The sequence below is a fragment of the Hyperolius riggenbachi genome, chromosome 3, assembly GCF_040937935.1.
Source record: "Hyperolius riggenbachi isolate aHypRig1 chromosome 3, aHypRig1.pri, whole genome shotgun sequence".
NCBI lineage: Eukaryota > Metazoa > Chordata > Amphibia > Anura > Hyperoliidae > Hyperolius > Hyperolius riggenbachi.
In genome coordinates, this window is record NC_090648.1 from 493827044 (window position 1) to 493850776 (window position 23733).

At 44.2% G+C, this 23733-nt stretch overlaps 2 protein-coding genes across 3 annotated transcripts in view; one reads left to right on the top strand and one right to left on the bottom strand.

The window, feature by feature from the left end:
• The window catches only part of ETFBKMT (electron transfer flavoprotein subunit beta lysine methyltransferase), a 108827-nt gene that overhangs the window by 77118 nt on the left and 7976 nt on the right, over positions 1–23733 (top strand). Inside the window, exon 4 of the transcript XR_011030592.1 lies at positions 1938–2009. The gene's annotated coding sequence lies outside the window, so the exon portion shown is untranslated. The remainder of the gene's footprint in view (positions 1–1937; positions 2010–23733) is intronic.
• The window catches only part of AMN1 (antagonist of mitotic exit network 1 homolog), a 143589-nt gene that overhangs the window by 29404 nt on the left and 90452 nt on the right, over positions 1–23733 (bottom strand). The window contains exons 4-5 of one of the 2 annotated variants that reach the window (XM_068278233.1): positions 22903–23120; positions 13139–13195 (exon numbers count right to left, since the gene is read on the bottom strand). In XM_068278233.1, coding sequence (XP_068134334.1) covers positions 13139–13195; positions 22903–23120 — 275 coding nt within the window. The remainder of the gene's footprint in view (positions 1–13138; positions 13196–22902; positions 23121–23733) is intronic. The other variant, XM_068278234.1, reaches the window with a different exon arrangement.

Below are 23733 nucleotides of genomic sequence, written 5' to 3' on the forward strand. Positions count from 1 at the left end.
ATTTTGTCACTGTTATTACCAATCCTGTATTTTGTGCGAAAAGGGATAATTTGCATATTTAGTGGTAGTGCATTGTGGGTAACCACAAATGTTCACTTATAACTGAATTATTGCAAATTTCCTTCTGTTTTAAGAAGGCAATTACACCAAGCATTGCTTTTTTTAGTAGGAGGGCTTTTTGGTTTCTTTTATCCCCCTATACATTCCTAGTGGTTTGGGTCACCCCGAGCTGCTTGGTTACTCTGGTATTTTGTACCGATTCTGCATTTGTACAAACTCTGTATTTTGTATATTGTCTGTATTGCCATTGTCTATTATTTTGTACCCCATGATTGTTTCTTACTTGAACAGAACATGGTAGTAATAGTATATTGACGTCAGCACACATGCTAATTTTGTGGGTGGTTGTGAATCCAATGACCTCTGGCAGGGGTGTAACTAGAAACCCACAGGGCCCCCTGCAAAAATTTGGATTTGCCCCCCTCCTGGGCCACTCAGGGCCGTTTTGGGGGACAGGAGGGGTCGAAGCATGAGGGGAAAGCTGGCCACACATCGGCTGGCCTCACCTCGGGCTCTCCCCTCTGCGCTCCCCTTTTGCATCAATACAGCGGCGTATACACATACCTCCATCCACCGTGGAGGTCCATCTCTAAGTGCCTCATGCTACTTCCTGTTTAAACAAGAAGTAGCGTCAGACATGTAGACATCGGAACCTCCAGCGCGTGGATGGAGGTATGTGTATCTGCCGCTGCCCGCCACTGAGTATTGATGCAGGAGGGGAGCGCAGAGGGGAGAGCCCGAGGTGAGAGAGGGCCCTCCCTGCCGATGTGTGGACAGCTTTACACTCATGCTGCGACCCCTCCTGTCCCCCAAAACAGCCCTAAAGGGGCCCTGGGTCGCCCTGCAGGAGCAGGGGCTGCATCCTCTATTGTTACGCCCCTGACCTCTGGGCAGGATCTAATCCTAGTGGTTCTGCCACTAAGGTGTATAATAGAGGGGAGAGGTGACAGCCCTGCCTCGTGCCCCTACCCAGGGGAAGTGAGTCCGATATCCATGCGCTTGTACTAATCCTAGCAGTGGGGTCTGTGTAACAAAAGGTGGCAGTTGGGCCCCTTGCCACCCTATGGCCGCATAGGGGTGCTATTTTGGCTGGGAACGCGTAGTATCAGCTGCGTTCCCCAGCCTGATGGGTCCTGACGGCGAAACCGGAAGTGGCCGCCAGCGGGACCCGGAGCATCAAAGCGACTCGTCGTGGGCACCGATCAGCTGCAGGGGGCTGAGGTAAGCCCAAGGTGAGTAAAACTCAATTTATTTTTTACACTTAAGGTTCACTTTAAGTGACAAGACAATAAACTCTGTACAGAGCTGTGGAAGATGTCAGCGCTATATAAATACTAATAATAATAATTGCCAGACTGACGGGTAACATGATGAACGAGTCGCAGGATGGACTGAGGATTACAGGAGGTGGCATCTCATATACTCAAATCCTGACTTATATGCCTTACACATCTCGTGTATCCCTCATCGCCTCATAGATACCACTGTTCTTATATGTAACACTGCATGTAAAGCCATTATCAGTGATTGCTCAACATCAAACCAGGGCCGGTTCTGTCATGAAGCAAGGTGAAACACTTGCATCAGGTGCAGAGTAAATTGTTAGTGCTGTGCGATCATTCCAAATCGGTAAGGGTGTGGAGGGCATCCCCACAAGTTTGCCTCAGGCAGCAAAAAGTCTAGGACCAGTCCTGCATCAAACTCGTGGGACCTCTGGGTAACCGCTTTCACTTCCCGAAAATTCTCAGCCATCAGTCCTCTAAAAACATTATGTATAGAATAAAGGGAAGTGTCTACAACCCTCCTACGCAGCATGATCAGTACACACAGCTGTATCCTCAGATAAGTGGCAATAACATCTAGTTTTCTTTTAAAAGGGTTTAACTAAAGAAAATGTACTGCTCAAGCATTATTCTAAGAAATGAGAGAAGCCAACTCAGTCTGAAAAGGTAAGAGAACCCGTCTCTTCAATCCAAAATTCACTGATTGCCATTACAGGGAATCTGAAGTGAAAATAAACTTATGATATAATGATTTGTATGTGTAGTACAGCTAAGAAATAGAACATTAGCAGCAGAGATACGAGTCTATTATTTTTTCCAGTACAGGAAGAGTTAAGCAACTCCAGTTGTTATCCTATGCAAAAGAACCACTGATCTCTACGACTTTTCAAAGTCTCAGAGAGCTCTGTCTTCTGAAGCTTGTTATCTTAAAGTGTCTGTCACTGTATTTTCTTTTTTTTCTGCAGAGGAAAGTTCAAAAGTTCACTAGCCTGCTCTGTACAATCATTTAGAATGCTGAGTAGTGTTTAAACTGCAAATATTAGAGAATGATGCAATGTTATAAAAAAAAAAAATATATGGGCAGCACGGTGGCGTAGTGGTTAGCTCTCTCGCCTTGCAGCGCTGGGTCCCTGGTTCGAATCCCAGCCAGGGCACTATCTGCAAAGAGTTTGTATGTTCTCTCCGTGTCTGCGTGGGTTTCCTCCGGGCACTCCGGTTTCCTCCCACATTCCAAAAACATACAGATAAGTTAATTGGCTCCCCCTAAAAAAATTGGCCCTAGACTACAGTACTTACACTACATAATATAGACATATGGCAATGGTAGGGATTAGATTGTGAGCTCCTTTGAGGGACAGTTAGTGACAAGACAATATATATATATACACTGTACAGCGCTGCGTAATATGTCGGCGCTATATAAATACTAAATAATAATAATAATAATAATAATAATATTATATTATATATATATATATATATATATATATATATATATATATATATATATATCTTATATATATAAAATCGGATGTGTGTGTGTGTGTGTGTGTATGTGCCGCGATCACGCGAAAACGGCTTGACCGATTTGAACGAAACTTGGTACACAGATCCCTTACTGCCTGGGATGATATGTTCTGGGGGTCTCGCGGCCCCCCTGCACACGTGGGCGGAGCTAAAAACAGCAAATCAGATTCCACCCATTCAAGTCAATGGAAAAAATGTAAAAGACTGCCATTCTCACAGTAATCAAGCCAGAGTCCCCACACTTGGCACAGTTGGTCACTTGGTGACCGAGGTTGCAAATCCAGGAAAAGGGGGTGGAGCATAAAACAGCCAATCAAATTTCAGCCGTTCATTTTAAATGGGTAAATGTAAACGGCAGCCATTCTTAGACTGTTAATCGCAGGGTTCTCAAACTTGCCACACTTGGTCACTGGGTGAATGCGATTAATATTCAAGAAAATGGGTGGAGCCTATAACAGCCAATCAAAATTCACCTATTGATTTTCAAGGGGAATATTTGAACTGCTGCTATTCTTACACTGTTAATGGCAGAGGCTTCAAATTTGCTACAGTCGGTCATTGGGTGACTGGGGTCCAAATTCACTAAAGGGGCGGGGCCACATACAGCCAATCAGATTTCCTTGGTGGATAAACTGCTTCCATTCACACATTTTTGATGCCAGGAACCTGACAGCTCACAAACTTGGTCATTGAGTGACTGTGTGTCAAGGTTTCAAAAAGTGGGCGGAGCCAAAAGAACTTTTACTGGGAAAATATAAACTGCAACCATTTTTAAACCGTTAATGGCAGGGTTCTCAAACTTTGCACAGTTGGTCATTGGTTGACAGATTAAGATTTTGGAAGGTGGGTGGAGCCTACAACAGCCAATAAAAATTCACCTTTTGATTTTCAAAGGGAATATTTCATCTGCTACCATTCTCTTATACTGGTAAAAGCAGATGCCTCAAACCTGGTACAGTTGGTCACTGGGTTACTAGGGTCCAAATTCAGGAAGGGGGCGGAGCCACAAACAGACAGATTTGTTTATTTTTCAATGGGAATATACAAAGTATTGATACCAAGGACCCCAAAGCTGATAAACTTGATAATTGAGTGACTGTATGTCAAGGTTAGAAAAAAAGTGGGCGGTGCCAACGACTTCATTTTTTACATTGCAGGGTTCCCAAACTTTACACAATTGGCCACTGGGTGACTTGGATGAATATTCAGAAATCTGGGTGGAGCCTACAACAGCCAATCAAAATGTACCTATTGATTTTCAAGGGGAATATTCACATTGCTACCATTCTTACACTGTTAGTGGCAGAGGCCTCAAACCTGATACAGTCAGTCATTGGATGACTGGGGTCCAAATTCACTAAAGGGGTGGAACCACAAACAGCCAATCAGATTTGTTAGATTGATTTCAGCCATTCTGTTATTGGCAGGGTTCTCAAACGTGACACAGTTGGCCACTGGGTGACTGGGATATAATATTCAGAAAAGTGGGTGGAGCCTACAGCAGCCAATCAAAATTCACCTTTTGATTTTCAAGGGGAATATTTACATTGCTGCCATTCATGCTCTCTTAATGGCAGAGGCCTAACATCATAAACTTGGTCATTAAGTGACTGTATGTCAAGATTAGAAATAGTGGGTGGAGCCAAAAACAACTAACTTTTTACATGGGGAAATGTAAACTGCAGTTTTTCTTACACTGTTAATGACAGGGTTCTCAAACTTCACACAGTTGGTCACTGGGTGACTAGGATTAATATTCGGAAAAGTAGGTGGAGCCTACAACAGCCAATCAAAATTCACCTATTGATTTTCAAGGGGAATATTGAAACTGCAGCCATTCTCACACTGTTAATAGCAGAGGCCTCAAACCTGCTACAGTCAGTTGTTAAGTGTTCGGGGTTCAAATTTAGTAAATGGGCGGAGCCAAAAACAGCCAGATTTCTTTGCTGGATAAACTGCTTCCATTAGCACAATTTTGATGCCAGGAACCCAAAAGCTCACAAACTTGGTCATTGAGTAGTGACTGTGTGTCAAGGTTACAAAAAGTGGGTGGAGTTAAAAACAGATTTTTCTGGTAAATTGTAAACTGCAGCCCTTCTTCACAGTTAATTGTTACTGGGTGACTGGGATTAATATTCATAAAAGTGGGTGGAGCCTAAAAATGCCAATCAAAAATCACATGTCACTTTTCGAGGAGAATATAAAAATTGCTGCCATTCTTGCACTGTTAATGGCACAAGCCTCAAACCTGGTACAGTTGGTCATTGGGTCACTGAGGTTCAAATTCAGAAAAGGGGACAGAGCCACAAACAGTGCATCAGATTTGTTTCATTTCATGGGAAAATACAAATTATTGATGCCAAGGACCCCCAAAACTCTCAAACTTGGGCATTGAGTAGTGACTTTGTGTCCAGGTTACAAAAAGTGGGCGGAGCCAAAACAAATTACACTGGGAAAGTGTAAACTGCAGCCTTTCTTACACTGTTTATTTCAGGGTTCCTAATCTTTGCCCAGATGGTCACTGAGTGACTGAGATTAATATTCAGGGAAGTGGGTGGAGCCTATAATAGCCAATCAAAATTCACTTGTTGATTTTCAAGTGGAATATTTAAATTGCTGCCATTTTCACACTGCTAATAGTAGATGCCTCAAACCTGCTACAGTTGGTCATTGGGTGACTGGGGTTCAAATGCTGGAGAGGGGTGGAGCCACAAACAGCCTATCTGATTTGTTTAATTTCTATGGGAATATACAAATTATTGATGCCAAGGACCCCAAAGCTCACAAACTTTGTCATTGAGTGTTTGAGTGTTAGGGTTAGAAAGTGGGCGGAGCCAACACCAGTCAAATACATACCCGGGCAACGCCGGGTCATCAGTGGGTGGAGACAAATACAAATTTCACTGGGAAAATGTATACTGCAGCCATTCTGTTAATAGCAGGGTTTTTAAACTTTGCACAGTTGGTCACTGGGTGACTGGGATTAATATTCAGAAAAGTGGGTGGAGCCTACAAAAGTGAATCAAACTTCACCTGTTGCTTTTCAAGGGGAATATTTAATTGCTACCATTCTTGAACTGTTAATGGCACAGGCCTCAAACCTGGTACAGTTGGTTATTGGGTGACTGGGGTTCAAATTCAGAAAAGGGGGTGGAGCCACACACAGCCAATCAGATTTGTTTCATTTCAAAGCAGATTATTGATACCAAAGACCGCAAAGCTCACAAACTTGGTCAGTGAGTAATTGTGTGTTAGGGTTAGAAAAAGTAGGCGGAGCTAACACCAGCCAAATGCATACCCGGGCAACGCCGGGCAATCAGCTAGTATATATATATATATCTGAAAATAAAAATATGAGAATAATTTGCTACTAATGTTCTAGTAATTATCCGTACTACACAACCAATTCATTACATCATCATTTTTTTTTTTCGCTTCAGTGTCTCTTTAAGGTGGCCATCCATCTATCGACTTGGTGGCCGATCAACCATCTGATTTGATCATTATTATCGAATGAAAATCGGTGCCGCCAAGTGCATGCACGATTGACAAAGTGACCAATTTCAACCAATTTCGAGCCGAGCATGTTGATCGGACATGCTGCATGATGTTGAGCCGTTGTGGATGATGCGGGTTGCGGGTGCGCGGCAGTAACGGCAACAGATATTGGTATGTCCTACCTAATACCAAATGCAGCAATCACAATCTGATGTTCTGCTACCTTAAAGGATACCCGAAGTGACATGTGACATGATGAGATAGACATGGGTATGTACAGTGCCTAGCACACAAATCACTATGCTGTGTTCCTTTTTTTTCTTTCTCTGCCTGAAAGAGTTAAATATCAGGTATGTAAGTGGCTGACTCAGTCCTGACTCAGACAGGAAGTGACTACAGTGTGACCCTCACCGATAAGAAAAATGCCCTTTTTTTACCTTTCTTGCTCTCAGAAGCAACTTTCTGCTAGGAAAGTGTTTTATAGTTGGAATTTCTTATCAGTGAGGACCACTGTGATTGAAATTTACGCCCTGTTTTGGTGGTCACCTGGCTGGCAGGGTGTAGATTTCAATCACCGCCGCAGCGCGCATCCGCCTTTTTCGTCGCTCCCCGCAGCTCACTGGCTCTGCCTGTCTCTATGACAGCTGAGCCCTGTGAGTGGGTCAGGAGGCGATTTTATTGGCTACTGGCCGTGTCTATCAATGTAAGCCGCACCCATTGGCTTACATTGATAGACACGGTCAGGAGCCAATGAAAGCGGCTCCTGACCGGCTCACATGACTCTGCCGTCATATAGACGGCAGAGTCTATGTCAGGAGGATCCCGGCGTGCAGCGGTGACGGCAGGTATGCGCGGTGATTTGTCGGGATTCCTTCGGTTTTGTACCAGAGGTCTCTGGTCCTTAAAGTGAATGTTTACCAGTTCAAAAATAAAAAAGTCAGATACTCACCTAAGGAGAGGGAAGGCTCGGTCCTAATGAGCCTTCCCTCTCCTCTCCCGGTGCCCGGTCCCGCGCAGGGTCCACCGTAGCAGTATTCGACCAGTTCGGTCAAATACTGCAACTTCCGCCACCGAAGGGAGGTTTCGGAAGCCTTCGGGAGCACTCGGGATCCATACTACGCATGCGTGAGCACCCTCTATGACGCACTCGCGCGTACGTAGTATGGAGCGGCCCGTCTTCGGAAGCCCGAGTGCTCCCGAAGACCTCCGAAGTCCCTGCGGCGGCAGACGCGAACGGGGGAGCCAGCGCAGCACCGAGGGCACCGGGAGAGGAGAGGGAAGGCTCATTAGGACCGGGCCTTCCCTCTCCTTAGGTGAGTATCTGACTTTTTTTATTTTTTAACTGGTAACCATTGGCTTTAAGGGGGCAGAGACCGCTGGTACTTAAGTGGTTAAGGTGCACATTACCATGCTTATCCAGATTCACAAGTCAATCTGATCTGATAGTTACGATAGATCGGAAATTATTGTTTGGGCTCACCAAATGGAGGAGAAAATGATCAGCAATCCGATCAGACTAAAAGAATCGTTCCCAAATTCAGAATAACGGCACAATCGATAGATCGTTTTACGATCAGCTCCACTAATAGCACGTGATCTGATCGATCGGACATTTGATTGATTGGGAGACTGTATTGCTGATGGGCAAGTTTCCTGCATTAAAAGACAGACAACTGCTATATTTGGAGTACAGATTATCTTTGCACAAGCGTTCCTTGCAAATTTTCGCCAAAGTCATTTTTGCATTGAAAATGCCACTTTTGATTTTGAATATTTTTCCTGAAAATAGCTTGTATTTTCACCTTTTAACCTCTTCAGGGCCATAGACTTACACCCCCCTAGTGACCAGGCTATTTTTTACAATTCAGGCCACTGCAGCTTTAAGGGATCGCTGCAGGGCTGTACAACTCAGCACACAAGTGGTTCCCCCCGCCCCTTAACTGCCCACCAACAGAGCTTTCTGTGGGTGGGCTTTGATTGCCGCTGCAATGTTTATTTATTTTTTTTATTTGGGTTATTTCACTAATAAATTTCCTTATCCCCCCCCCACCAGCCAATGACAGCGATCGGCTCTCATAGGCTTCAGTCTATGACAGCCAATCGCACCTGAGCCTCCAGAGGGGACAGCCGAGTGACACGGCTGTCCCCAGTACAGCGCTGCCTTAGATCGAATCGTTGTACATTGTTAATAGACGGCAGTTTCGCCATCTAACTGTCTCCTAGAGACGAAAAAACATAAAAAATCTATACCGGTATTTTTACTAAGAAAACAAAGAAAAATCTATAGATTTGCAGCGAAAATGCAAAAAAAAAAACCTATATTTTTTACTCAGAAAATTTATGAAAAACACGAAAATTAACAACACTTCAAAATCTAATTTAACATTATTTTTGCAAAAATGAATGCGAAAATATTATTGGCATTTTTGCTCATCACTGCTCTGCACACCAGAAAAAGATTTAGACGAAATGGGACCCTAGATAAGATAGCAATTTTTCCCCACTGCCGTTGGTGTCCCAACTTTTTCAGTAAGATTTGGTGGGGCTTAGCATTCTTCAGGCCCCTAGACACTCTCCAGGCCCTAGGCAACTGCCTATGTTTGCCTTGTGGATGATCCAGCTGTGATGCACACGGTAGGTTTGGGAGCGCTGCTGAGATCATACACTGCAGCTGTGATATTGGGACAGATTTTGAAGCCATGAAAATAGGATTTAGATCGCTTTTTTCACATATACCGTATATACTCGCATATAAGCCAACATGCGTATAAGCCGAGATACCCACTTTTCCCTCAGAAACCAGGTAAAAGTGATTGACTCGTGTACAAGCCCCCTTCCCAGTATAGCCCCCTTCATATTAGCCAGATGTGCCCCCAGTACAAGTCATCCCCCCTCCCCATAGCCAGATGTGCCACAAGGACGATAGTTGTGTCTCAAGAAGCCACTAGATGGGGTCATAGCTATGAGACAGCGAATGACACACACAAAAAATATCTGATCATTGCATTGCTGACACATTGCTTGCACGCTCTGCTCCACAGGAAGTCTTGAGCAGCGCACTCTGCACACCATGTTGCAGGGGATGGGGGGCACGGACGCAGCAGGGAGCCAGCTGGCAAGAGCAGAATTTCTAGTGCACGATCCTTACGCTCCTCTGTCAGTAACAAAACCTGTTCCACCATCCGTTCTGCTCCACTGACTCACATATAAGCCGAGGGGGTAACTTTTCAGCTCATGTTTTGTGCTGAAAAACTAGGCTTATATGCGAGTATATACAGTACTCTGTCTTATTTAGTAGAACAGCAAAAACACAGAAAAATCTCAGAAACTGACCCTGGGCAATCGGAAGAGCTTCTAATGAAAGCCTATTCTGAGAAGGCAATATTGGACTTCCCTAACCCTGTCCTCAAGGCCACCGACAGTTCACGATTCGCAGGAAACCACACATAGCCCCAGAGGGGTTAATTAGTGCCTATGCAGGGCTTATTATCTACCTCTGCAGAGTTCCTCCGAACATGCACAGTTGGTGGCCTTGATGTAAGGGTTGGGCAACATGGCATTTGAGGTATTATCATGGCCGGATTTCAGGCAAGGCCACAAAAGGCCATGGCCTAGGACACCAGGAAAAGGGATGGGCTCTGGGCAGCAGGGTGGTTGTAGCAGTTTGCCTGCCGGACATTCTTCTTGCAAAACAGAGTTTGCACATAGTGGTGGGTGGCTAACAACAGCTGGATCTGGCACTTGGGGGATGGAGAAGCAGCGAACGGCAACTTACAGAGATCTCTGAGCTGCCTGTCACTCACTGAATGTGCCGCTCACCAAGGAGCTGACAATCTAATCCATGTCATCATGTCACTAACTGTCCAATGAGGAGCCTTCAATCAGGGATGCTCAAATACGTATTCGGAAGATACCCGGATAGTTGTATCTGGATATCTCCCAGTACACCTTTGCAGGGGGCAATCTTACCTGTATGACGTCTTCTTGCTCCGTCCCTCGGCGCTTCCCACGATGCAGTCCACGCACATCACGTGACTCCAAACACTTCCTCCTTCAACCCGGAAGGAGGAAGTATTTGGAGTCGCGTGGACCGCATCGTGTGAGGCACGGAGCAAGAAGACGTCATACAGGTAAGATTGACCCCCCCGCAAAGGTGTACTGGGAGATATCCGGATACAATTATCCGGATATCTCCTGAATACGGATTTGAGCATCCCTGCCTTCAATCTAATCCCTGCCCTTTTGGGAGGGTGGAGTTTATGATGCTGTCAGTCTGGGAGCAGCTGGTGTGATAGTGGGCCTTGGGCAGTAAAAAGTACAAATGCGGCCCTGGATATTATAGGCTCCATTTATCCATGACATGAAGTTCTAGTTCTGGATCTCCATTGCTACTCCTCCAAATCCCACCTCATAAAAAATCATACACACCCATACCTGGCCAAATAATATGAAACTGACACACTCCAGATGGATTCTCTGTAATCAATGTGTATTTTTCAGTCTGGTGATCCAGTAGGGAGAGAACCACATACTCCCCTCTTCTGTGCTGCTCCCACTGGTCCTCCTCCTCTTGATTCTTCAGGCCTCTTCTCTCCAAACTCTCTCAATGGAAGGTGGTGGAACTTGGTGGCCAACTTGGTATGGACATCAGTGGGGTCTTTACCGTTGTCTCAGCAGTGCGGAGGTGAGAAGAGGAGGGCTGTGGCCCAGAGGGAGTATCACTGAAAAGCTGAGTATGAGATTTCCTCCTCACAAAATCATTTTTTTTCATCCATGATGGATTCCCTCCACTGAAAATATGAGAAACTCATCCTACCGTTACTGTTCTTCTGACCTACAAGCAGGTCCGGCACTTCCATAGAGAGAAAGGGGGCAATTGCCCCAGGGCCCCAGATCCTGTAGCGGCCCCTACAGTGTGTGCCCCCTCCCCTCCAACTACGGTGACCCCATACATGCCTATAGGGAACAAGGAAGAGAGACGCAGCATGGAGAAGTTTGGCGTTTATGGTGCTGCCTCCTGTCTCCTGCCTGGATTAGGTGAGACTCTGCTGTGTGTAGCATAGAGTGTGGTGCTGCCTCCTGTGTCCTGCCTGGATTAGGTAAGACTCCGCTGTGTGTAGCATAGAGTGTGGTGCTGCCTCCTGTGTCCTGCCTGGATTAGGTAAGACTCTGCTGTGTGTAGTATAGAGTGTGGTGCTGCCTCCTGTGTCCTGCCTGGATTAGGTAAGACTCCGCTGTGTGTAGCATAGAGTGCGGTGCTGCCTCCTGTGTCCTGCCTGGATTAGGTAAGACTCCGCTGTGTGTAGCATAGAGTTTGGTACTGCATCCTGTGTCCTGCCTGGATTAGGTAAGACTCCGCTGTGTGTAGCATAGAGTGTGGTGCTGCCTCCTGTGTCCTGCCTGGATTAGGTGAGACTCCGCTGTGTGTAGTATAGAGTGTGGTGCTGCCTCCTGTGTCCTGCCTGGATTAGGTAAGACTCCGCTGAGTGTAGCATAGAGTGTGGTGCTGCCTCCTGTGTCCTGCCTGGATTGGGTGAGACTCCGCTGTGTGTAGCATAGAGTGTGGTACTGCCTCCTGTGTCCTGCCTGGATTAGGTAAGACTCCGCTGTGTGTAGCATAGAGTGCAGTGCGGCCTGCTGTGTCCTGCCTGGATTAGGTGAGACTCCGCTGTGTGTAGCATAGAGTGTGGTGCTGCCTCCTGTGTCCTGCCTGGATTAGGTGAGACTCCGCTGTGTGTAGCATAGAGTGTGGTGCTGCCTCCTGTGTCCTACCTGGATTAGGTAAGACTCTGCTGTGTGTAGCATAGAATGTGGTGCTGCCTCCTGTGTCCTGCCTGGATTAGCTAACACTCCGCTGTGTGTAACAGAGTGTGGTGCTGCCTCCTGTGTCCTGCCTGGATTAGGCAAGACTCCGCTGTGTGTAGCATAGAGTGTGGTGCTGCCTCCTGTGTCCTGCCTGGATTAGGTAACACTCCGCTGTGTGTAGCATAGAGTGTGGTGCTGCCTCCTGTGTCCTGCCTGGATTAGGTAAGACTCTGCTGTGTGTAGCATAGAGTGTGGTGCTGCCTCCTGTCTCCTGCCTGGATTAGGTAACACTCCGCTGTGTGTAGCATAGAGTGTGGTGCTGCCTCCTGTGTCCTGCCTGGATTAGGTAAGACTCTGCTGTGTGTAGCATAGAGTGTGGTGCTGCCTCCTGTGTCCTGCCTGGATTAGGTAAGACTCTGCTGTGTGTAGCATAGAGTGTGGTGCTGCCTCCTGTCTCCTGCCTGGATTAGGTAACACTCCGCTGTGTGTAGCATAGAGTGTGGTGCTGCCTCCTGTGTCCTGCCTGGATTAGGTAAGACTCTGCTGTGTGTAGCATAGAGTGCGGTGCTGCCTCCTGTGTCCTGCCTGGATTAGGTAAGACTCTGCTGTGTGTAGCATAGAGTGTGGTGCTGCCTCCTGTGTCCTGCCTGGATTAGGGAAGACCCCAATGTGCATGCACTCCAAATTTGGAATGGAAAGGAGGAGATAAATAATGGGGTCCCCAACAATGCTTTTGGGGACATGTGATGGACATCTAATGATTTTCTGTGGCTGGTAGTGTGGTGGGAGGGGTCCTAGGAGTCGGCTCAGAGACTGGGGGGACACTGCTAGGAGGGCCCGCAAGTTTCTTTTGCCCCAGGGCCCCACGGTAGCTAGAACCAGCGCTGCCTGATGGTGAGCACAGCACTTTGTAATAAAAAGTCACACACTTGCAGGAAAATACTCAGAGACCTGATGAAGGGTACCTTTAAATTTTGTGAGCATTTTCCAGCCGCCAGAGCTATGACGCCACAATCCGTCACCTGCGCACAAAGAGGAATATACATTATTTCAGCTCTTGTGAATACTGATACATCCTCATGAATGTGGATCTTCTCATCAGCAAAGTATTTGTGTAATGAACCTACTATTACCCTGTAGCAGAGATATATGATACATAACCCTGTAGGAGAGATCTGCAATACATACCCCTGTAGGAGAGATCTACAATACATACCCCTGTAGCAGAGATCTACAATACATACCCCTGTAGCAGAGATCTACAATACATACCCCTGTAGGAGAGATCTACAATACATACCCCTGTAGCAGAGATCTACAATACATACTCCTGTAGCAGAGATCTACAATACATACCCCTGTAGGAGAGATCTACAATACATACCCCTGTAGCAGAGATCTACAATACATACCCCTGTAGCAGAGATCTACAATACATACCCCTGTAGAAGAGATCTACAATACATACCCCTGTAGCAGAGATCTACAATATATACCCCTGTAGCAGAGATCTGCAATACATGCCCCTGTAGGAGAGATCTACAATACATACCCCTGTAGCAGAGATCTACAATACATACCCCTGTAGCAGAGATCTAAAATACATACCCCTGTAGGAGAGATCTGCAATACATGCTCCTGTAGGAGAGATCTACAATACATACCCCTGTAGCAGAGATCTACAATACATACCCCTGTAGCAGAGATCTACAATACATATGCCTGTAGGAGAGATCTACAATATATACCCCTGTAGCAGAGGTCTACAATACATATGCCTGTAGGAGAGATATAGAATGCATACCTCTGTAGCAGAGATCTACAATACATACCCCTGTAGGAGAGATCTACAATACATGCCCCTGTAGGAGAGATCTACAATACATACCCCTGTAGGAGAGATCTACAATACATGCCCCTGTAGCAGAGATCTACAATACATACCCCTGTAGCAGAGATCTAAAATACATACCCCTGTAGGAGAGATCTGCAATACATGCTCCTGTAGGAGAGATCTACAATACATACCCCTGTAGCAGAGATCTACAATACATACCCCTGTAGCAGAGATCTACAATACATATGCCTGTAGGAGAGATCTACAATATATACCCCTGTAGCAGAGGTCTACAATACATATGCCTGTAGGAGAGATATAGAATGCATACCTCTGTAGCAGAGATCTACAATACATACCCCTGTAGGAGAGATCTACAATACATGCCCCTGTAGGAGAGATCTACAATACATACCCCTGTAGCAGAGATCTACAATACATACCCCTGTAGCAGAGATCTACAATACATATGCCTGTAGGAGAGATCTACAATACAGACCCCTGTAGGAGAGATCTACAATACATGCCCCTGTATCAGAGATCTACAATACATACCCCTGTAGGAGAGATCTACAATACATACCCCTGTAGCAGAGATCTACAATACATACCCCTGTAGCAGAGATCTACAATACATACCCCTGTAGGAAAGATCTACACAACATACCTCTGTAGCAGAGATCTACAATACATACCCCTGTAGCAGAGATCTACAATACATACCCCTGTAGCAGAGATCTACAATACATACCCCTGTAGCAGAGATCTACAATACATACCCCTGTAGGAGAGATCTACAATACATACCTCTGTAGCAGAGATCTACAATACATACCCATGTAGGAGAGATCTACAATACATATCTCTGTAGCAGAGATCTACAATATATACCCCTATAGCAGAGATCTACAATACATACCCCTGTAGCAGAGATCTACAATACATACCCCTGTAGGAGAGATCTACAATACATATCTCTGTAGCAGAGATCTACAATATATACCCCTATAGCAGAGATCTACAATACATACCCCTGTAGCAGAGATCTACAATACATACCCCTGTAGCAGAGATCTACAATATATACCCCTATAGCAGAGATCTACAATATATACCCCTATAGCAGAGATCTACAATACATACTCCTGTAGGAGAGATCTACAATACATGCCCCTGTAGCAGAGATCTACAATATATACCCCTATAGCAGAGATCTACAATACATACCCCTGTAGCAGAGATCTACAATATATATCCCTGTAGCAGAGATCTACAATATATATCCCTGTAGCAGAGATCTATAATACAGACCCCTGTAGGAGAGGTCTATAATGCATACTCCTGTAGCAGAGATCTACAATACATACCTCTTAAGCAGAGGTCTATAATACATACCACTACAGCAGAGATCTACAATACATACCCCTGTAGGAGAGATCTACAATACATACCCCTGTAGTAGAGATCTACAATATATACCCCTATAGCAGAGATCTACAATATATACCCCTATAGCAGAGATCTACAATATATACCCCTGTAGGAAAGATCTACACAACATACCTCTGTAGGAGAGATCTACAATACATACCCCTGTAGCAGAGATCTACAATACATACCCATGTAGGAGAGATCTACAATACATATCTCTGTAGCAGAGATCTACAATATATACCCCTATAGCAGAGATCTACAATACATACCCCTGTAGCAGAGATCTACAATACATACCCATGTAGGAGAGATCTACAATACATATCTCTGTAGCAGAGATCTACAATATATACCCCTATAGCAGAGATCTACAATACATACCCCTGTAGCAGAGATCTACAATACATACCCCTGTAGGAAAGATCTACACAACATACCTCTGTAGGAGAGATCTACAATACATACCCCTGTAGCAGAGATCTACAATACATACCCATGTAGGAGAGATCTACAATACATATCTCTGTAGCAGAGATCTACAATATATACCCCTATAGCAGAGATCTACAATACATACCCCTGTAGCAGAGATCTACAATACATACCCCTGTAGAAAAGATCTACACAACATACCTCTGTAGGAGAGATCTACAATACATACCTCTGTAGCAGAGATCTACAATACATACCCATGTAGGAGAGATCTACAATACATATCTCTGTAGCAGAGATCTACAATATATACCCCTATAGCAGAGATCTACAATACATACCCCTGTAGCAGAGATCTACAATACATACCCATGTAGGAGAGATCTACAATACATATCTCTGTAGCAGAGATCTACAATATATACCCCTATAGCAGAGATCTACAATACATACCCCTGTAGCAGAGATCTACAATACATACCCCTGTAGCAGAGATCTACAATATATACCCCTATAGCAGAGATCTACAATATATACCCCTATAGCAGAGATCTACAATACATACTCCTGTAGGAGAGATCTACAATACATGCCCCTGTAGCAGAGATCTACAATATATACCCCTATAGCAGAGATCTACAATACATACCCCTGTAGCAGAGATCTACAATATATATCCCTGTAGCAGAGATCTACAATATATATCCCTGTAGCAGAGATCTATAATACAGACCCCTGTAGGAGAGGTCTATAATGCATACTCCTGTAGCAGAGATCTACAATACATACCTCTTAAGCAGAGGTCTATAATACATACCACTACAGCAGAGATCTACAATACATACCCCTGTAGGAGAGATCTACAATACATACCCCTGTAGTAGAGATCTACAATATATACCCCTATAGCAGAGATCTACAATATATACCCCTATAGCAGAGATCTACAATATATACCCCTATAGGATAGATCTACAATGTGTACCCCTGTAGCAGAGAAGTATAATACATACCCCTGTAGCAGAGATCTACAATACATACCTCTTAATCAGAGATCTATAATACATACCACTACAGCAGAGATCTACAATACATACCCCTGTAGCAGAGATCTACAATACATGCCCCTGTAGCAGAGATCTACAATATATATCCCTATAGCAGAGATCTACAATACATACCCCTGTAGCAGAGATCTACCATGCGTACCCCTGTAGCAGAAATCTATAATGCATACTCCTGTAGGAGAGATCTATAATGCATACCTCTGTAGCAGAGATCTACAATACATACCCCTGTAGCAGAGATCTGCAATACATGCTCCTGTAGGAGAGATCTACAATACATACCCCTGTAGCAGAGGTCTACAATACATACCCCTGTAGGAGAGATCTACAATACATGCCCCTGTAGGAGAGATCTACAATACATGCCCCTGTAGGAGAGATCTACAATACATACCCCTGTAGCAGAGGTCTACAATACATATGCCTGTAGGAGAGATATAGAATGCATACCTCTGTAGGAGAGATCTACAATGCGTACCCCTGTAGGAGAGATCTACAATACATACCCCTGTAGGAGAGATATAGAATGCATACCCCTGTAGGAGAAATCTATAATACATACACCTGTAGGAGAGATCTACAATACATACCCCTGTAGGAGAGATCTATAATGCATACCCCTGTAGAAGATCTACAATACATACCCCTGTAGCAGAGATCTATAATACATACCCCTGTAGGAGAGATCTACAATACATACCCCTGTAGGAGTGATATAGAATGCATACCCCTGTAGCAGAGATCTACAATACATACCCCTGTAGCAGAGATCTACAATACATACCCCTGTAGAAGAGATCTACAATACATACCCCTGTAGGAGAGATCTACAATACATACCCCTGTAGGAGAGATCTACAATACATACCCCTGTAGGAGAGATCTACAATACATGCCCCTGTATCAGAGATCTACAATACATACCCCTGTAGGAGTGATATAGAATGCATACCCCTGTAGCAGAGATCTACAATACATACCCCTGTAGGAGAGATCTACAATACATGCCCCTGTAGCAGAGATCTACAATACATACCCCTGTAGCAGAGATCTACAATACATACCCCTGTAGGAGAGATCTGCAATACATGCTCCTGTAGGAGAGATCTACAATACATACCCCTGTAGCAGAGATCTACAATACATACCCCTGTAGCAGAGATCTACAATACATATGCCTGTAGGAGAGATCTACAATATATACCCCTGTAGCAGAGGTCTACAATACATATGCCTGTAGGAGAGATATAGAATGCATACCTCTGTAGCAGAGATCTACAATACATACCCCTGTAGGAGAGATCTACAATACATGCCCCTGTAGGAGAGATCTACAATACATACCCCTGTAGCAGAGATCTACAATACATACCCCTGTAGCAGAGATCTACAATACATATGCCTGTAGGAGAGATCTACAATACAGACCCCTGTAGGAGAGATCTACAATACATGCCCCTGTATCAGAGATCTACAATACATACCCCTGTAGGAGAGATCTACAATACATACCCCTGTAGCAGAGATCTACAATACATACCCCTGTAGCAGAGATCTACAATACATACCCCTGTAGGAAAGATCTACACAACATACCTCTGTAGGAGAGATCTACAATACATACCTCTGTAGCAGAGATCTACAATACATACCCATGTAGGAGAGATCTACAATACATATCTCTGTAGCAGAGATCTACAATATATACCCCTATAGCAGAGATCTACAATACATACCCCTGTAGCAGAGATCTACAATACATACCCATGTAGGAGAGATCTACAATACATATCTCTGTAGCAGAGATCTACAATATATACCCCTATAGCAGAGATCTACAATACATACCCCTGTAGCAGAGATCTACAATACATACCCCTGTAGCAGAGATCTACAATATATACCCCTATAGCAGAGATCTACAATATATACCCCTATAGCAGAGATCTACAATACATACTCCTGTAGGAGAGATCTACAATACATGCCCCTGTAGCAGAGATCTACAATATATACCCCTATAGCAGAGATCTACAATACATACCCCTGTAGCAGAGATCTACAATATATATCCCTGTAGCAGAGATCTACAATATATATCCCTGTAGCAGAGATCTATAATACAGACCCCTGTAGGAGAGGTCTATAATGCATACTCCTGTAGCAGAGATCTACAATACATACCTCTTAAGCAGAGGTCTATAATACATACCACTACAGCAGAGATCTACAATACATACCCCTGTAGGAGAGATCTACAATACATACCCCTGTAGTAGAGATCTACAATATATACCCCTATAGCAGAGATCTACAATATATACCCCTATAGCAGAGATCTACAATATATACCCCTATAGGATAGATCTACAATGTGTACCCCTGTAGCAGAGATGTATAATACATACCCCTGTAGCAGAGATCTACAATACATACCTCTTAATCAGAGATCTATAATACATACCACTACAGCAGAGATCTACAATACATACCCCTGTAGCAGAGATCTACAATACATGCCCCTGTAGCAGAGATCTACAATATATATCCCTATAGCAGAGATCTACAATACATACCCCTGTAGCAGAGATCTACCATGCGTACCCCTGTAGCAGAAATCTATAATGCATACTCCTGTAGGAGAGATCTATAATGCATACCTCTGTAGCAGAGATCTACAATACATACCCCTGTAGCAGAGATCTGCAATACATGCTCCTGTAGGAGAGATCTACAATACATACCCCTGTAGCAGAGGTCTACAATACATACCCCTGTAGGAGAGATCTACAATACATGCCCCTGTAGGAGAGATCTACAATACATGCCCCTGTAGGAGAGATCTACAATACATACCCCTGTAGCAGAGGTCTACAATACATATGCCTGTAGGAGAGATATAGAATGCATACCTCTGTAGGAGAGATCTACAATGCGTACCCCTGTAGGAGAGATCTACAATGCATACCCCTGTAGGAGAGATATAGAATGCATACCCCTGTAGGAGAAATCTATAATACATACACCTGTAGGAGAGATCTACAATACATACCCCTGTAGGAGAGATCTATAATGCATACCCCTGTAGAAGATCTACAATACATACCCCTGTAGCAGAGATCTATAATACATACCCCTGTAGGAGAGATCTACAATACATACCCCTGTAGGAGTGATATAGAATGCATACCCCTGTAGCAGAGATCTACAATACATACCCCTGTAGCAGAGATCTACAATACATACCCCTGTAGAAGAGATCTACAATACATACCCCTGTAGGAGAGATCTACAATACATACCCCTGTAGGAGAGATCTACAATACATACCCCTGTAGGAGAGATCTACAATACATGCCCCTGTATCAGAGATCTACAATACATACCCCTGTAGGAGTGATATAGAATGCATACCCCTGTAGCAGAGATCTACAATACATACCCCTGTAGGAGAGATCTACAATACATGCCCCTGTAGCAGAGATCTACAATACATACCCCTGTAGCAGAGATCTACAATACATACCCCTGTAGGAGAGATCTGCAATACATGCTCCTGTAGGAGAGATCTACAATACATACCCCTGTAGCAGAGATCTACAATACATACCCCTGTAGCAGAGATCTACAATACATATGCCTGTAGGAGAGATCTACAATATATACCCCTGTAGCAGAGGTCTACAATACATATGCCTGTAGGAGAGATATAGAATGCATACCTCTGTAGCAGAGATCTACAATACATACCCCTGTAGGAGAGATCTACAATACATGCCCCTGTAGGAGAGATCTACAATACATACCCCTGTAGCAGAGATCTACAATACATACCCCTGTAGCAGAGATCTACAATACATACCCCTGTAGCAGAGATCTACAATACATATGCCTGTAGGAGAGATCTACAATACAGACCCCTGTAGGAGAGATCTACAATACATGCCCCTGTATCAGAGATCTACAATACATACCCCTGTAGGAGAGATCTACAATACATACCCCTGTAGCAGAGATCTACAATACATACCCCTGTAGCAGAGATCTACAATACATACCCCTGTAGGAAAGATCTACACAACATACCTCTGTAGGAGAGATCTACAATACATACCTCTGTAGCAGAGATCTACAATACATACCCATGTAGGAGAGATCTACAATACATATCTCTGTAGCAGAGATCTACAATATATACCCCTATAGCAGAGATCTACAATACATACCCCTGTAGCAGAGATCTACAATACATACCCATGTAGGAGAGATCTACAATACATATCTCTGTAGCAGAGATCTACAATATATACCCCTATAGCAGAGATCTACAATACATACCCCTGTAGCAGAGATCTACAATACATACCCCTGTAGCAGAGATCTACAATATATACCCCTATAGCAGAGATCTACAATATATACCCCTATAGCAGAGATCTACAATACATACTCCTGTAGGAGAGATCTACAATACATGCCCCTGTAGCAGAGATCTACAATATATACCCCTATAGCAGAGATCTACAATACATACCCCTGTAGCAGAGATCTACAATATATATCCCTGTAGCAGAGATCTATAATACAGACCCCTGTAAGAGAGGTCTATAATGCATACTCCTGTAGCAGAGATCTACAATACATACCTCTTAAGCAGAGGTCTATAATACATACCACTACAGCAGAGATCTACAATACATACCCTGTAGGAGAGATCTACAATACATACCCCTGTAGTAGAGATCTACAATATATACCCCTATAGCAGAGATCTACAATATATACCCCTATAGCAGAGATCTACAATATATACCCCTATAGGATAGATCTACAATGTGTACCCCTGTAGCAGAGATGTATAATACATACCCCTGTAGCAGAGATCTACAATACATACCTCTTAATCAGAGATCTATAATACATACCACTACAGCAGAGATCTACAATACATGCCCCTGTAGCAGAGATCTACAATATATATCCCTATAGCAGAGATCTACAATACATACCCCTGTAGCAGAGATCTACCATGCGTACCCCTGTAGCAGAAATCTATAATGCATACTCCTGTAGGAGAGATCTATAATGCATACCTCTGTAGCAGAGATCTACAATACATACCCCTGTAGCAGAGATCTGCAATACATGCTCCTGTAGGAGAGATCTACAATACATACCCCTGTAGCAGAGGTCTACAATACATACCCCTGTAGGAGAGATCTACAATACATGCCCCTGTAGGAGAGATCTACAATACATGCCCCTGTAGGAGAGATCTACAATACATACCCCTGTAGCAGAGGTCTACAATACATATGCCTGTAGGAGAGATATAGAATGCATACCTCTGTAGGAGAGATCTACAATGCGTACCCCTGTAGGAGAGATCTACAATACATACCCCTGTAGGAGAGATATAGAATGCATACCCCTGTAGGAGAAATCTATAATACATACACCTGTAGGAGAGATCTACAATACATACCCCTGTAGGAGAGATCTATAATGCATACCCCTGTAGAAGATCTACAATACATACCCCTGTAGCAGAGATCTATAATACATACCCCTGTAGGAGAGATCTACAATACATACCCCTGTAGGAGTGATATAGAATGCATACCCCTGTAGCAGAGATCTACAATACATACCCCTGTAGCAGAGATCTACAATACATACCCCTGTAGAAGAGATCTACAATACATACCCCTGTAGGAGAGATCTACAATACATACCCCTGTAGGAGAGATCTACAATACATACCCCTGTAGGAGAGATCTACAATACATGCCCCTGTATCAGAGATCTACAATACATACCCCTGTAGGAGTGATATAGAATGCATACCCCTGTAGCAGAGATCTACAATACATACCCCTGTAGGAGAGATCTACAATACATACCCCTGTAGCAGAGATCTACAATACATACCCCTACAGCAGAGATCTATAATACATACCCCTGTAGCAGAGAAGTCCACGCTGTGTAAATATGGACAGTTCTGCCCCAGGGCCTGCAGAGAGACATCTGAGATTTGGGTGCAGCCACTGAGGTTCACAATCTGTAGCAGAGGACAATGGAGTGAGAGAGAAAGGACGCCCCCATCAGTCACATTAGGGCATTTTTTCAGTGTGATTTCATGGAGGTATGGACAAGATTCTGCAACTGCTTCAATGCCTGAAAAAATAAAAAATAGAGAGGCAGCGTGGGTCACATGGTCACTGCATGGGGTCACACTGTCACTGCATGTGGGGTCACGCTGTCACTGCATGGGGTCACGATGTCACTGTATGTGGTCACACTGTCACTGCACTGGGGTTGTCAGGAACCGGGCCCCATGACAAGCCTGCAGAGACAGGACTGGATGGTTTTCTCAAATTGAGAGGAGGAGCAGCCTTAATTAAGAATAAAACAAGGCTGTTGCCCTCAACCACACCTTAGAAGACTCAGTCACCAGTAGCAGTCATCGAATCTGCTAGACACCATACACACACACAGATTCCTGTGCTAAAAGGAGATCTATCCCTGTCTATGGCAATTACAACAATTTCATGCACTGCTGTCGAGCTGCGCGCACTCAGACTGGCGTTCAAGTATCTCAGGTCAGCCGCGGGATTTAGGCCCAAATTACGGAAATGCCACCCACACACAATGCAATCTAACATGGATAGCAATGAAACAACCGAGCATACAGCAGTACAGCACTGATCTGTAACAACACTCTGCAGTCTCTCTCTAGGAGATGTAACTGAACAGTAACCTGGCTGTAAACTGTTTACTTTACACTGCG